This window comes from Mangifera indica, chromosome 3, assembly GCF_011075055.1.
Source record: "Mangifera indica cultivar Alphonso chromosome 3, CATAS_Mindica_2.1, whole genome shotgun sequence".
NCBI classification, from domain to species: domain Eukaryota; kingdom Viridiplantae; phylum Streptophyta; class Magnoliopsida; order Sapindales; family Anacardiaceae; genus Mangifera; species Mangifera indica.
This window is the reverse complement of record NC_058139.1, coordinates 3,591,411-3,604,798: the sequence shown is the minus strand read 5'-3', so window position 1 is coordinate 3,604,798 and position 13,388 is coordinate 3,591,411. Positions and strand designations below refer to the sequence as shown.

The 13,388-nt window shown below is 35.0% G+C and overlaps 3 protein-coding genes across 5 annotated transcripts; 1 reads left to right on the top strand and 2 right to left on the bottom strand.

Annotated features, from left to right (window-relative positions):
* Positions 1 to 136: 136 nt before the first annotated feature.
* LOC123211839 (probable inactive purple acid phosphatase 27) lies at positions 137 to 4,984 on the bottom strand. 2 transcript variants are annotated; one of them, XM_044630763.1, is made up of 13 exons: positions 4,741 to 4,984; positions 3,947 to 4,080; positions 3,114 to 3,205; positions 2,900 to 2,966; positions 2,667 to 2,789; positions 2,456 to 2,548; positions 2,214 to 2,343; positions 1,989 to 2,070; positions 1,761 to 1,893; positions 1,362 to 1,567; positions 1,129 to 1,254; positions 731 to 1,034; positions 137 to 636 (listed from the first exon to the last, which is right to left on the bottom strand). In XM_044630763.1, the coding sequence occupies exons 1-13, from the start codon at positions 4,742 to 4,744 to the stop codon at positions 331 to 333; spliced, it is 1,800 nt and encodes a 599-aa protein (XP_044486698.1). In that variant the 5' UTR covers positions 4,745 to 4,984; the 3' UTR covers positions 137 to 330. The 2 variants fall into 2 exon arrangements, with proteins under 2 accessions (XP_044486698.1, XP_044486697.1); XM_044630762.1 differs by lacking the exon at positions 4,741 to 4,984 and having other exon boundaries at positions 3,947 to 4,321.
* A 1,082-nt stretch (positions 4,985 to 6,066) lies between these two features.
* LOC123211842 (mitochondrial pyruvate carrier 1) lies at positions 6,067 to 7,907 on the top strand. Of its 2 annotated transcripts, none has more exons than XM_044630767.1 (5): positions 6,067 to 6,222; positions 6,672 to 6,806; positions 6,911 to 6,965; positions 7,065 to 7,200; positions 7,523 to 7,907. In XM_044630767.1, the coding sequence occupies exons 2-5, from the start codon at positions 6,714 to 6,716 to the stop codon at positions 7,563 to 7,565; spliced, it is 327 nt and encodes a 108-aa protein (XP_044486702.1). In that variant the 5' UTR covers positions 6,067 to 6,222; positions 6,672 to 6,713; the 3' UTR covers positions 7,566 to 7,907. The 2 variants fall into 2 exon arrangements, with proteins under 2 accessions (XP_044486702.1, XP_044486703.1); XM_044630768.1 differs by having other exon boundaries at positions 6,109 to 6,222; positions 6,690 to 6,806.
* Positions 7,908 to 7,974: 67 nt separating this feature from the next.
* On the bottom strand, positions 7,975 to 12,493 carry LOC123211840 (WD repeat-containing protein 74). Its single transcript, XM_044630764.1, has 12 exons — positions 12,318 to 12,493; positions 12,097 to 12,212; positions 11,846 to 11,875; positions 11,584 to 11,720; positions 11,203 to 11,382; positions 11,037 to 11,100; positions 10,815 to 10,922; positions 10,027 to 10,180; positions 9,756 to 9,845; positions 9,187 to 9,242; positions 8,566 to 8,623; positions 7,975 to 8,381 (listed from the first exon to the last, which is right to left on the bottom strand). Exons 1-12 carry the CDS (start codon positions 12,397 to 12,399, stop codon positions 8,158 to 8,160), a joined length of 1,299 nt encoding a protein of 432 aa, XP_044486699.1. The 5' UTR covers positions 12,400 to 12,493; the 3' UTR covers positions 7,975 to 8,157.
* Between the last annotated feature and the right edge of the window lie 895 nt (positions 12,494 to 13,388).

Genomic DNA, 13,388 nt, shown 5'->3' with positions numbered 1-13,388 from the left:
ACAATTAAATAAGATATTTTTAACCTAAAATTAAATTATAACAAAATAAAAATTACTTTATAATCTTTTAAATAATCTGTCCAAATATTTAAATTAAGTTTTGTGATTTGATACTGTCTACTCAGAGATGATAATATTCATGAAGAATCCACAATAATACTTGATCTTGAATCATCTACAAATTGCTGCAAATTACGAAATTATTCCAACATTCATGATTGTGTAAATTTTTCAATTGCTTTTTACCACAATTTTTTACTTTCGGAATGGAGGAGCAGAACTTTCTTGTCGATGGAGTAAGGCAGGTATTGTAATAAGAAAGAAGCTATTTCATGTGGCCAAGGTGGTTGGTTCACAGCCATCATGAACACAGGCTAAAACATCCCGGTAGTCTCTTGAAATGGTGAAAGAATCATAAACCTGTCCATCACTACTCTTCTTGTATTCAAAGAGCAAAGATGAATGGTTGAATGCTGTTAGTTTGACGAATCCAAAGTCTGAATCTCTGTACAGACTCCAACTAGGCCGTATAGGGCCAAAATCTGCTAAGTGACTTCCTCCCCCACCAACCACAATGTGGATTGTTCCATTCACAGCGCCTGAATAATGAGATTTTTCTGTACTGACGCATTGGTGCTGCGTTGAATTCGTATGCAAGTTTGGTTATGAAGTTATGTTTTTGTGGACTAGGTAGAAAAACAATGAGGTGCTTTCATGAATGAATTCATACCTGGTAAATGGGGCATGTTCTTTCATAATTATGGACATGTCCAAAAAACGCAATGTCAACTTTGTGTTTTTGCCATAGCTTCTGCAAGCTCTCCCGTCCCATGGGCTCCCCAAAAGAGGCGCTTTGCCAGTAGGAAGAGGAATATCCAAGAACACGATGAGCAATAAAGATCAACCAAGGCTGTTTCTGCCTGTCAGCTGATGCGAGGCACTTCTCAATGAACTTGTATTGCTCAGAACCCTCCCTCCAGTCATGCTCACTGTCAGCTATACAGAAGTGAAACATGCCATAGTCAGTTGAATACCTGCCACAGAGAATCAATATAATTGAAATTCCATATAGCTAGTTCGTTCTAAACAACTTACAGAAGAATGTGGAGAAGAAATCAAGTTTCATACCAAAATTTTGCTCTGTTCTCAGCCGGAACATAATACATGGTCTCAGCTAGCACACCACATTCACCACCTGAATCATTACCATCATAAAAGGATCCCGTCCCTGGGCTGTCACGCTCATGGTTGCCACTACAGGATGAATAACTTAGTATAAGTACAGTAAACTTGCATGAAGTAATGCCTATAATACTTGAATTATACATGCCAATCAACAAATACATTTTCTAGATGCTAACCTTGCAATCATATATGGGACAGTAGATGCAATGGGTTCCACCTGTGACGTGAACTGATCCCATTGTGAAATATATCCATTTGCATATGTAATATCTCCTATATGAAAAACTATGTCGATGTTATTCAAGTCTTTGACAAGTTGGTCTGTGGTATTAAGTGAACCTGGTTGATAATTGCTGTATTCGTTTGAACCATCACGCTCTGCCTGAAACATAAGAAGAATGTTATAACTTCATAGATTTGTCATATACCTAATATCTATCATGTTAGGAATTACAAGAGAAAGAAAAGATTGCTATTAATTTATTTTGTTTTAACTTTTCAGTATGGCTAATCATTAGCTGCAAATAATCAAGTTACATTTCTAATTCTTCCAGAAGACATTCTGATGCCATTACCTTTCCCATATCACCAAATATTATAGCACGTTGTAGCGAGTCCTGCCCTGGATATGGTGATGACTTGAAAGTATAGGTCTTGCCAAAGATATAGGAACCATTAAGTAACCTATGACCAAGCCTGTAAGTGTACCTGAATCAACAGTCATCTCACTGGGTCAATTAAAGTAATCAGTCATACTCCTCAGTATGTGCTGAGACATGAAATTTGCAAGTTTAGTTGTATACAGAGAATTTGGCCACAATTCTTTTAAGAAACTTGTATGGATGAACCCAGGATCACGCCAACCTACTGTTCGTGCTGGTGGTCCTGTACATTATAATAAAAAATAATTGTAACTGCCATGGCTCCCAATCATAAAAAATTTAAGCTGTTTGTTTCCCAATTTAGAGTAAAAAGTTCGATAGACAATCAAGGTATTGCAAAGTTTATTAAGAGGACTTCAAACATACCACACATGCTGTTTCGATGAAATGTTAAAGTTCCAGCTGGTGATTGAGTTTGTGATTCTCCTTTAAAACCCCACTCGACGAAAGGTACAGCTTCATTAATGTTATACCCACTTGTCCAGGTAACAGCCATCTGACGGAAGATAAACTAATGTTTAGTAAAGAGTAATTTAATTTGATAAAAATTTAAACCTTCAGCCATGGCTTGAGAGCTGAAAATGGAGATTATTATAGCATAGTCTTACTTCATTCCAAGATTTTCCTTGAGAAAGACGTGGATAAAGGGGTGCCTTTGGATTTGCAAAACTTAAAGCATTTGAAACTGCTACCAGTTTTGGCTGCAATATGCAAAGCATCAGCATGAGTCTATACTTGAACAGCCATTTGGAAATTCCAAAAGCTAAAGGTAGACAATAACTGCCAAAGATGTGAGAGAACAGAATGATTAAGACTTACTTCTGATAAACCACCTGAAAATAATGCAAATGAGAAATCTGCCCGCTGATTGATCAGCTGAAATTGCAAAGAAGCTTTTCCTGTCTTTGAATAGTCATTATTGGATTCATTGGCATATTTGTACTACAAGGAGAAAATTTTGCACATGGCTTTTTGTTATTGATCAGAAAAGCTAACTTGATTGTCATTCTACAATTTTCTGAGAATAAAGTTCACGTTTTACTAATACATACCTTGATTGGAGCTGAGAATATATTTGGAGATTGTTGCCGATCATCATCAGGTGGGCAGGTAGATGAGCTGTCATAATAGGATTACTTCCTCAATTAATGGTTCTTTGAGTTCGGTTAAAGCATATCCATTTGAATGTCAGCAACTTGATATGAACAAAGAAATTATGATAACAATAAAAATATACAAACAAAATGGCAAGGCAGGAGACGTTACTTGAACTCCGCAGGTGAAAATACTGCAACCCAATCATCTGCAGAAGGGTCAGGGGATTCAAGTTCCACGGTTACCCACTGAGAATCTTCCCCCTACACAACAGCCAAACTGAACTTCAGTTATCTCACAGCCACTAGCTGCTTAAGAGAATGAACCGCAATTTGGAGAACCATATGTTTAGGAATATTTTATTCTTGCTGTAGCCATAACAAGTACAAGTTCATTCAGTTTAATGTAGGACTCAATGCTGTACAATTCACAGTTAAAGCATACAGTCTATGCTGTTCAACATGAAATGTATAATTCATGGACATATATACTGTCGGTAATAGAATGCAAGACAAGGACAATTCCAGTAAATAACAGGACGTTAGGCTATAACATAATTATTTTATGATTCATAATGCATTTGAATTGATCTTCAGAAGTTCTTAATGTTTCTTCTATTGGATTCCTTAATTATTTTGGCCTAAACCATGATCCATAAAGCTTGTAGCTTGAAAAATGTGTGGTCATATATAGTCAATGGCTGCACACTAATGGATAGATGATTTTCTTTCCAGATAAGACTATGGTCCACTAAGCAATTTAGTGAACATCTACATATTAATCATAATATTGTAGCAACCAAAATACCAAAGATGTTACACAAAGGATTCCATGTAAGATATGAAAGGGCAAGATATTCAAAAACAACTTTCTTTTCTCAGCCAGAAAAACAAGGAGCTGAAACCAATGAAATTATTTAATCACACTAAAATTTGTTCCCAACAGCCAAAACACCGAATACATATCTGTCGGCAAAAGAAATTTCAAAAACCAATTAAAATCACCTTTTGGCCGAGAACAAACGGGTAGGCTTTGACAGAAGCATTTTCATGAAGCGCAAAAAGAGCTCTGTGAATAGCAATCTTTGACAACGGCTGAACCCCAGCATTCCCACTATCAGCTTCAACAGCTACTGGACCTAAAATTAAAATTTGCAGTGAACTCCAAATTGTTAGCAGACATATCAGAGACAAGAAACTCTCCATTTCTGAAACTAATTAAGCTTCCGCACTCTTGACTCAGCAATCTAACTATATGTATTTCAACTTCAAGCGTGTACACTGGTGCAAGGGCCTGCGCCGCCCATAAGATTCTTCTTATATTTATGGATGCTTTAGTGGGCCCCCAATTTATCTTATAAAATCCTGTTTCTTAGTAAATCCCGTTAATCCCGGACAAATTATTTGTTTGATTTTTTTCACTGAAGAAATTTGCGTATATAAATGTGCTGTTGAAATAATGTGTATTATTGATTAGACATAAATCACATGATAGATGAAAGTCAAAAAGCACCACTTATGGTCAGAGATCAAAGATGGAGAGCTATTGCTTAGAAGTTTGAACTGCCACGAAGATAATATTTCATAATAATTCAAATACATTCTGATAACGTTGAATCGTAAAAATTCAAATTCAAAGAAATCTTAAAAATGAAATTATAGTTAATGTTAGAAAATCTGGACCAGAGAGGGAATCCCCAACTTCTCGGCCAAGGAGACTGCTAGATGTTATCTATTTCAAAACTGCGATTAAAATTCCGGAAACAAAGGCATTGAAGCTTAAGGCTGCAGATTGTTACCCATTTCAAGACTGCAAATGGCTCTTCAACTTCAATTTTTTATTATCTGTCGAAAGAGGCGGAATTGTTATCGAATTCGGATGAACTGATGAAGTAGCTATTTATTCGAAGGCATTGAATCTTAAGAGATTCGCAGTTGGCGTCGCAACTGCCGCTGCACAGGCAGATCGATTTTTGTAAAGTTCATCGATTTTAGCACATAGAATACAAGGATCAACAAAATTTGAAGGCAGAGGGCCAACCGTTTGATATTTCAAATTTATAACATAGTTTAATTTAAATTATCGATTTGAATTGTGATCCACTCCAACTCAAATTTATATATATTTTTTGCGCCAAAGGACTGTTTCCCACCCAAATTATACTGAATTCTTAAAGTTCCCCCCATTAATTATACTGAATTCTCAAAATTCCTAGAAGAAGACTTTTGAGAAGACGATCGTCTTCCCAGATAAAGACGACAGCTTCGTCTTCATCTTCCCTGATAAAGTTTTTCGTCTCCAAGCTTCTCCGACGTCTATCGGGCATCCAAATGAGAGGAAAGAAATCACCGAAAGGAGATGATGCTTCGAGAGGGAGGGGTCGTCGGCAATGGAGCTAGAGATGTTGTCGGAGATTTCAAAACGAAATCTTAGGGCAAAACTGTCATTTTTTAAAACTTAGGCTGAGGAAAAATTTTAGTTTTTAAAATTTAGGGGGACAAAAATAGATTATATTTTAGTTTATTTTTAATATTATAGAGAAAATAATCATTTTATCTTTACCACAGTTAATTTTAACTGTTCATAGGTGGGTAAACGGTATTTTTATAGTTAATAAGAGGAACTTTAAAAATTCAACATAGTTTAGGTGAGAAATAGTCGTTTGGCCTATTTTTTGTCCTTAACTTATTTTCTAAAAAAAAAAATGAAAATATGTAAATTTTTATATTTATTTAGAAAAAATAGACAAAAATTTTTAAAAGTGAACCTAAAATGAAAAATATTATAAAACCCCAAAATTAAAAAACTTTAAAAGTCCCACCACGACTTCTGATGAAAATGATCAAAAACCCTTAAAAAGCGGCCCATGTGTCAGATGTACCGAAACCCCTAGATACTGAAACTCACACTTAACCCCCCAGAATGCTATTGCACGTGCCCGAAAGGTTTGAAAAACTGCAAAATCACCCCATCTTGACCGCGTGCTGGGTGTTGCAAAAAAATTCAACGACCAACCAAACTCGAACTAATAACCTGTAAACCAGCACATACGTACAACCTCAAACTACAAAATACTATTGGACAAAATTTCCACGTGTCTTATTATTAATAGTCAATAGAGATTTCCCCCAGTCCTAACCTCTCACAATAAAAACTCTAAAAATAAAATATTCTTATCTACTCACGTCATATTCTCAGTCTCTCACCAAACCTCACTACCCCAACCGTTTCCTAAGGTCTGCGCATCCTCTCCAGTATCGCCGGCACGACGTCGTTTTAGGTACGTTCTCCTCCTTCACCGATTCAATCATCTTTTTATTACAAATACTGAAAATTCAGTTGATGGATTCAATTTCTATCTCAACACTTGAGTGCTCACACGTTCGTTTCATTAAATCATTGCCTACATAGATTCCGATAACTAAACCCTAATATAATTTAGTTTCTCGATTGATTGGATTTGGTGAAGAATATTTTTATTTATTTTTTGTTAATGGAGTTTCCTTGTTATTAGAATTCTTAATCTTCTTAAGAATTCCATAGACATGGTTTAGTTATTAGGATGATTTATATTGCTCGAGCTTCGTTTTGATTTGAAATTTTTGACATTTAAATGTGTAATTTGAATATATATCAAGTTTTGAGATTTGCTTGAGATAATGATTTTTTTTTTCTATCATCCGGTTATGTGATAACGAATCGTTATGTGTTGGGTTGTCTTTCTTTTAGTGTTTTCAACTTTTGCAGAAGTATAAATCTGAGTGTTGATCTATGGCTTCCTTCCGAGCATTCTTGAACAGTCCGGTTGGTCCTAAAACAACTCACTTTTGGGGACCTGTTGCAAACTGGGGATTTGTTCTTGCAGTATGTTTCTCAACCATTAGTTTTTAGGTCATACCATCTGTAAAAAGGGGTTTTTGATAGGCCAGATTTATGAAAGTCTTATTTATAAGCTGGGAATTTAACAGGGATTGGTGGACATGAACAAACCTCCAGAAATGATTTCTGGCAACATGACTTCAGGTATAAAAGTTCTCTGTTTTAATAGATCATAGTTGCTTTGTTCCTATATATCTAATGTATCGCTGTGATCAAATCTTCCCATCTGCATTGCTTCCGCAGCAATGTGTGTCTATTCAGCATTGTTCATGAGGTTTGCATGGATGGTACAGCCACGCAATTATCTACTTTTGGCATGCCATGCTTCAAATGAAACTGTGCAACTCTATCAACTCTCCCGTTGGGCAAGGGCTCATGGGTAAGTATCTACATCTTGAGTTATTTACTTATTTTGGACCGGTTAGGTGCTACCTGATTTTTTTTTTTGGGTCACTGTTTGCTACATTTTCCTGCATCTTGTATTTCTCTTCTTTGCTTTATATATTTTGAGTTCCGGCATTACTCTACTTTAGAATAATTCAATCAATTTTCTTTAAGTAATTCTTCATTATCATTGGCGTGGCCTATTCATATCAGTACAGTTGATTCCCTAGTTTGATATCCGCATCTAACCTCTTGCAGCATTGATACATAGAAGTTATGAAGCACAAACTAAATTTTATGCTCATTTTTTGCTTCAGATACTTATCATCGGAGAAGAAGGAGGAAGCATCAACTCAGTAATTTGATAAAAGCTTCCTTATATTTTTATGTGTTTTTTGTTGTGATTTAGGCAGAAGTTACTGCCACGGTTTTATATTTGACAAAATCAAACAAACGGTATTTAGTTCTTCTGCTAGTTGATGCCTGACTCAGCAGATTTCTTTCCCACATCAGGACTACACGCTTTGCGATCAGAATGTTTTTATCAGACATCAAAAGTTGTAAATTCTTAATTGATGTGGTATTTGATGGCTTTAAGAAGAAATTTGATGGTAAAAATAAGGAGACCAATACGGTATCGTAATGACATGGTCTTTGTTCTGTTTATCATGATAAAATTGCAATGATTATAAGTATTTTCTATTCGCTCGCGTGGATTTGGGTGTTTGAATTTGGTAAGAACAAGTTCTGATAGTGAAAAATCTATAGGTGAAAAATAAAGTATTGATGGCTGAAATTAAATCGTATGTGTGAGAATGCATCAAAATCCCTGTCATTAATGAAAAGCGAAAATCTCCTATATCCCTAGTGATATCAGAGGCAATAAAATTAAAGGTCACGCCCGGATTTGACTCTAGCATTCTGCAGAGACTATAATGTTCCAGGTGGGCTATTATACATCATCGTCACTTTCAACCTTCACTCTCTTGCTTTTTTTCTTTGATTTTAATTTCTTGCTTTCCGTTTTCTCTTTGGATGACTTCCTTTTGCCTTCATTATCTTTTTCTTTAGGGGCCTTCTTCCTTTTCACAGGCAATGTTTCTGTCTCATCTCCTTGGATATCCTTCATATTATGTGTTTCGTCTATGGGGGGATCTGCTGTGGACTGAGCAACTTCTGTTTGCACAAAGTTTGAAACAATGACCATCAGTAGTCAGCTAGACTTGAATCAACAATGACTTGGATGTGAAAATAACATCTACACACTAATAGATGACTCTGTGTACAGGAGATCGATGCATTGTGATGGTTTTGAAATTATTACTACAGGCCATGATGATAAGAAAGAAGAAGAACTAACCTTTGTCAGCATAAGAAGAATCAAAGACAACCTCTGTAAGATGCTGTTTCAAGAATACCTACACCAAACAATGCAGTTTAGAAAAAGCAGAAGTGCAGATATGCAGCATATCTTTGCAACTCCAATACCCATACTTTGGTACAATTGGCCCGTGTAGCTAAACAAATACTTGGGAATTTCATTCATTTGAGCAGAGTTGCCTGCTCGCAAGCATTCTAAATAGAAATTAGCTTAACTAGGATAAATAAATATAAACTGATATAACACTATAGGTGGGAAAAAATGACACGTTAAACACCTAAAGATTTAATTCACCATAATTCAATGTCAATAAACACCAGATTGGCAGAGAAACCCTAAATCATCAACTACTATGTAATAAAGAATAGCATTTACTGTTGGCTCTTACATACCTTAGTTAAATTTTATACTGCTAGAAACCGAAATTTGATAATTAAAAAAAGAAAAAAGAAGAAGAAAAAGTAATGTAGTACACCACCATTTGATAAGTTGTCAACAGCATATTTTATTGACAATTAACATTAGCATGAAAAACAAGATAGGAGTTTTAAACAATTGCATCTCAACCATTCTTCATAAGAATAAATTTCAGGAACATACCGCAGAGAGAAGTTGCCGCGTCTTTATATCCCAAAGGCGCAAATAGCTGTCCAGGCCTGCAATAAGTCAAGCTATTAACTTCAGTTGTAGATAGAAGGTAACAATCTTACTCCAAAATTGTGAGCCCAGTGTCAGAATCAAATAGAAGGGAAAGACTTGAATCATTGTCCATTTGAACCACAAACACGACAATGCTAATTTTTCACTTAAAAAGAAAGATAACATATATGAAATAGTGCTAAGGAATTTGATTAAAGAAGGGTTGCTAAGAAAGTGCCACATTCTTAAGTCTCATGTCAGACAAAAAGTTTGTTTTCCTTTTTCCTTTGTTATTCCCATTACAAGAGCATTCCAAAATCGTAACTGAACCAAATCAACCCAAGCTCATCACACCAAACAGGGCAACTTCATAAGGACCAAGGAGGCAAATAATTCTACTTACATAAGGTTGCACACACATATAAACATGAGGACAAATGCAAGCCACAATCCACTTACTAAAGCATGTATAGCAAAGAGGAAAGAGACAGACAATCATTTAAATATAGAGGACCATGCAATGTACTCACCACATGATGCTATCACTGGAAGTGTTGGATGCCTAGCTATGGATCTGATACTTCCAGAACACTTCCCCAGAAAGCATCCTAACAATTTTCCTGTAATGATTGTTTCATGTCAGCTCAAGCACAGGAAACAAGCATTTGCGTTCAAAGAAATCAATTATGCAATGCTTGGTCTGAAATTGCAGTTTCGATCAAATGTTTAGATTTTTCCTAATAATAATTCCCTTCAAATTCTAAACTTATTATAGGATAATCTTCATAAAAGTATTTGTACCTGTGCGTATGTCAACAGAAGCAAGGTCACCAGAACCATTTCCTATGTAGATATTGTAGCTCTCTGGGTCTTCAGCAACTGCTTTAATAGGGGTCTCCCGAAAATCAAATGACATAACAGGCCTTCGCTGAGCAGAAGTATCATAGAGGCGAACCTAGGCCAGAAACAAGGAAAAAAGTCACAAAGAGGCAGATAATAGCAGTGACTAGAGCCAATCAAGAAAGCAATAAGGGCAAACTAGAAAGCTTATTGCTACAGTGAATAGGTCCTTGATTTCTAAGGCACTAAAACTTCTATTGAAGTTCTTAGAAATGGCCCAAAATCTACATGAAATGCTGACTAATTTCTGCTTCTACTGAAGAAGCCATTAAATACAAACAGATTTTAGAAGAACATTCTGAAATTCCCATTTCTACAAACCCCAATCATGGGAATAACCACAATAAAACAGTTGATACATTATATCCACAAATTACCATGAAAACAAAGAAAATACAGAGACTATCTCTATGAAACACCTTCATTGCAATTTTTGGTTATTTCCCATTAAGGCTGTCTACAACACTGGCCCTTTTTCGGATAGATAATCATGCAAACTAAGTAACAAAAAGGACTCATCTTTCATTATTAAGATAAAGAAGGAAAGAAAAACACAGTGACTACGGCAGTAGAACACATTTTATTGGAGCTTTTTCTAGCAATTGTTCATTAAAGTGGCTCATAAGAACGGTAATCTGAAAAAATAATTATTGAAGCATAAATGGGAATAATTACACAAGCAAGATTACCTGATGGCTGTTGGTGCCAGCTACAAATTTTCGGTGATCATCTACACTCAAAAATGTTGCTGATGTAAACCAAGTAGGAGTAAATATGTCAAGGCTGTTTTTAGGAGGCTGCAAATTTGTATTAAGATAAATAAAAGTGGGGTTAAATAAACCTTGAAAAACCATGCAAACTTTTACTGTTATTGTTTAAGAATAAGTGGGAGGGAGGAGGAAATGGTTTACAGGTTTCGCAGTCCAAATCTTTGTACAGTTGTCAAGATCCCAGAGATTAACCTCAACACCCTTCCTGAGTTTTTACATTTTTGGGAAAAAAAAAAAATTGTTAATGAGCTTGTGAACACTATAATATGCCAATAAAAAATGAAGAACGCTACCTGAAAGCACTTACCCCCCAAATAAGGCATAATTTTCACTTTTATCCACTTTGGAACATAAAATGGTACCAGAAGCACATACATTCCAGGATTTGAAAGAACTATCACAGGAAGACTCTTCCGGTAAGTTTCTAATTTCAATGGACCTCATGCTAGCATTTCCTTTTGTTGTACATGTAAGCAAAGTGCAAGACCTGAGAGTGCCCAATTCAATGGGCATCATTATCAAAATGCAAATGTGGGATACATTAGCTATTTGGAACCAAACGCATCAAGAATCTCATACAATGAAAGAGCATAACTTGACATGAATGAAAAGTTGCATGAACATGGAACACTACAAGAATCAGTCACAAGCAGTGGTGCTTCAAATTTATATGTATGATGGAAAATACCTGGATGATGACTCTAGTCTCTGTCTTCTGAACAAATGCAAACCAATAACAGCATCATCTTCAGGTCGAACACCAGTATCACTTACATTAGAAATTGAAAGACGGAGATCCCCATTAAGAGGATTGAGAATTTCAATCTGTAAAGTACATTTTGCACAAATTATGCAACAGGGGCTTCATTAAATTTACCACTGTAAGCAAAAACGGGTGCCACAATAATACTGTCAATATTCGTAGTTACAATTATTCAGAAGCAACTTACCAGACCACTTTTCCTTGCAACAGCTAACAACTGCAACAGAAGAAACAATAATGGTTTATACTCTTAAGAAATTTCATTAAGTGAATGAGAGTAAAGCGTTGTTGCAAAACTAAGGTTTTAGTATCCAACCAAAACAAAGAATGGACAAAAATATCATATTGTCAAGACATCAACAGAAACTGTTAAAACATAAACCCTAATTAAGAAATCAATTAGTAACTGAAATCCAAAAACGCATAAAGGAAACCAACCGGGTCGTGTTTTGAGTCATCGATAGAAGCCGCAAGCACACATTTGGAGGTGTCAGGTTCGCCCCATCTCTCCACAACTTTGGCAACCCCTCCTTGCTCACCGCGAGCTTCAATAACTAGTATTTCCAAAACAAATAAATTAGTATAAGAAATCAATAACATCTGCAGATAATTTCAGATAGTTAAAAGTTAATCATACAGATAATAATAATAATAATTACCTTTGATGAGACCAAGCGAGTCGAAGGTTAAGGCTCGAAGCGGCGGACAACCAGGGCAGTCCAAGGTGGTCGCGCGAGGCATCCTATTTCTACGCGCAGTTCTCTCTGAACTCACCTCACCTCACCTTTCTTCCCCCCTTAAACCCTTCTTTCGTACAGAATAATACTATATCTACCCCTGTATGTTCGTTAATCTATTTTAGCCCTGATATTTTAGTGATTTCTCTGTTTCCTCGCAAACTTAATGTCCCACATCGATAGCAACATAACATTTATCATTGCCATTGGCATTGTAGATAAGTTTATTTCTATTTTTAGTCTGAGCACTAATCCTCTTATTTTATACCTAAAATTGAAAACTTATCTTATATAGCAATAAAATTATATGTACAGTTTTTATATATAATTTTATGTACAAGTAATGATATCTCATAATATAATTGAATGTTATTTTATCTTTAATTTTTAACTATCTAATCATATAATAACACCGCATTATTTATACATAAAATCATATACATAACATTACCCTTTATATAATTTGATTATATCATTATATTGATTCGGGTCAGATAATTTAATATAACTTTCACCTAAAATAAAAAGGTGCACGTATCTCTAAACATACAATGGGTCATGTTAGGTTAGATCGAATGCTAGTATGTCAAGACGTGTAATTTGATCTAAGATTTTTTGGGTCTTACCTTTGTAGGTTTTTAACGAGTTAATTCACTAAATTGTATATTATTAATTTAAAGAGAAACATAAATTAGAATTTGAACTTAATTTCGTCAAGCTAGTAGAATCTTCACTTTAACTTAACGTAAGTTTAACTTACTGAAACTCAATTAAAAAAATTATATTTTCACTTCATAATTTTAAATTAATATATTTTAATAATATAACTTATATATTTATCAAATATTTTTATGTTTTAAGTAAAAAAAATTACAAAAGGATATAAGTGTAAAATTAAAATTGAGATTTAACTTATCAAGCCAACCATCTTTAAGTTTAAGCTTAATTTAAAAGTTTATCTTGAGTGAGTTTAGCTTAAACTTAGTTTAACAT

Bases quoted from the DNA above. Each gene is read 5' to 3' on its own strand.
- LOC123211839 (XM_044630762.1), bottom strand. From the start codon at position 4,147: ATGGAGAGTTTCTTGTCTCTGATATGTCTGCTAACAATTTGGAGTTCA. The intron at 3,206-3,946 runs GTGATTTTAATT...GCTGTTGTGTAG, and splicing joins CGTTTGTTCTCGGCCAAAAG to GGGGAAGATTCTCAGTGGGT. The intron at 1,035-1,128 runs GTATGAAACTTG...TCTCTGTGGCAG, and splicing joins GAGAACAGAGCAAAATTTTG to GTATTCAACTGACTATGGCA.
- LOC123211842 (XM_044630767.1), top strand. From the start codon at position 6,714: ATGGCTTCCTTCCGAGCATTCTTGAACAGTCCGGTTGGTCCTAAAACA. The intron at 6,807-6,910 runs GTATGTTTCTCA...GGAATTTAACAG, and splicing joins ACTGGGGATTTGTTCTTGCA to GGATTGGTGGACATGAACAA. The intron at 6,966-7,064 runs GTATAAAAGTTC...TTGCTTCCGCAG, and splicing joins TTCTGGCAACATGACTTCAG to CAATGTGTGTCTATTCAGCA.
- LOC123211840 (XM_044630764.1), bottom strand. From the start codon at position 12,399: ATGCCTCGCGCGACCACCTTGGACTGCCCTGGTTGTCCGCCGCTTCGA. The intron at 11,101-11,202 runs GTAAGTGCTTTC...GTAAAAACTCAG, and splicing joins AATTATGCCTTATTTGGGGG to GAAGGGTGTTGAGGTTAATC. The intron at 8,382-8,565 runs GTTAGTTCTTCT...TTGTGCAAACAG, and splicing joins TTCTTCTTATGCTGACAAAG to AAGTTGCTCAGTCCACAGCA.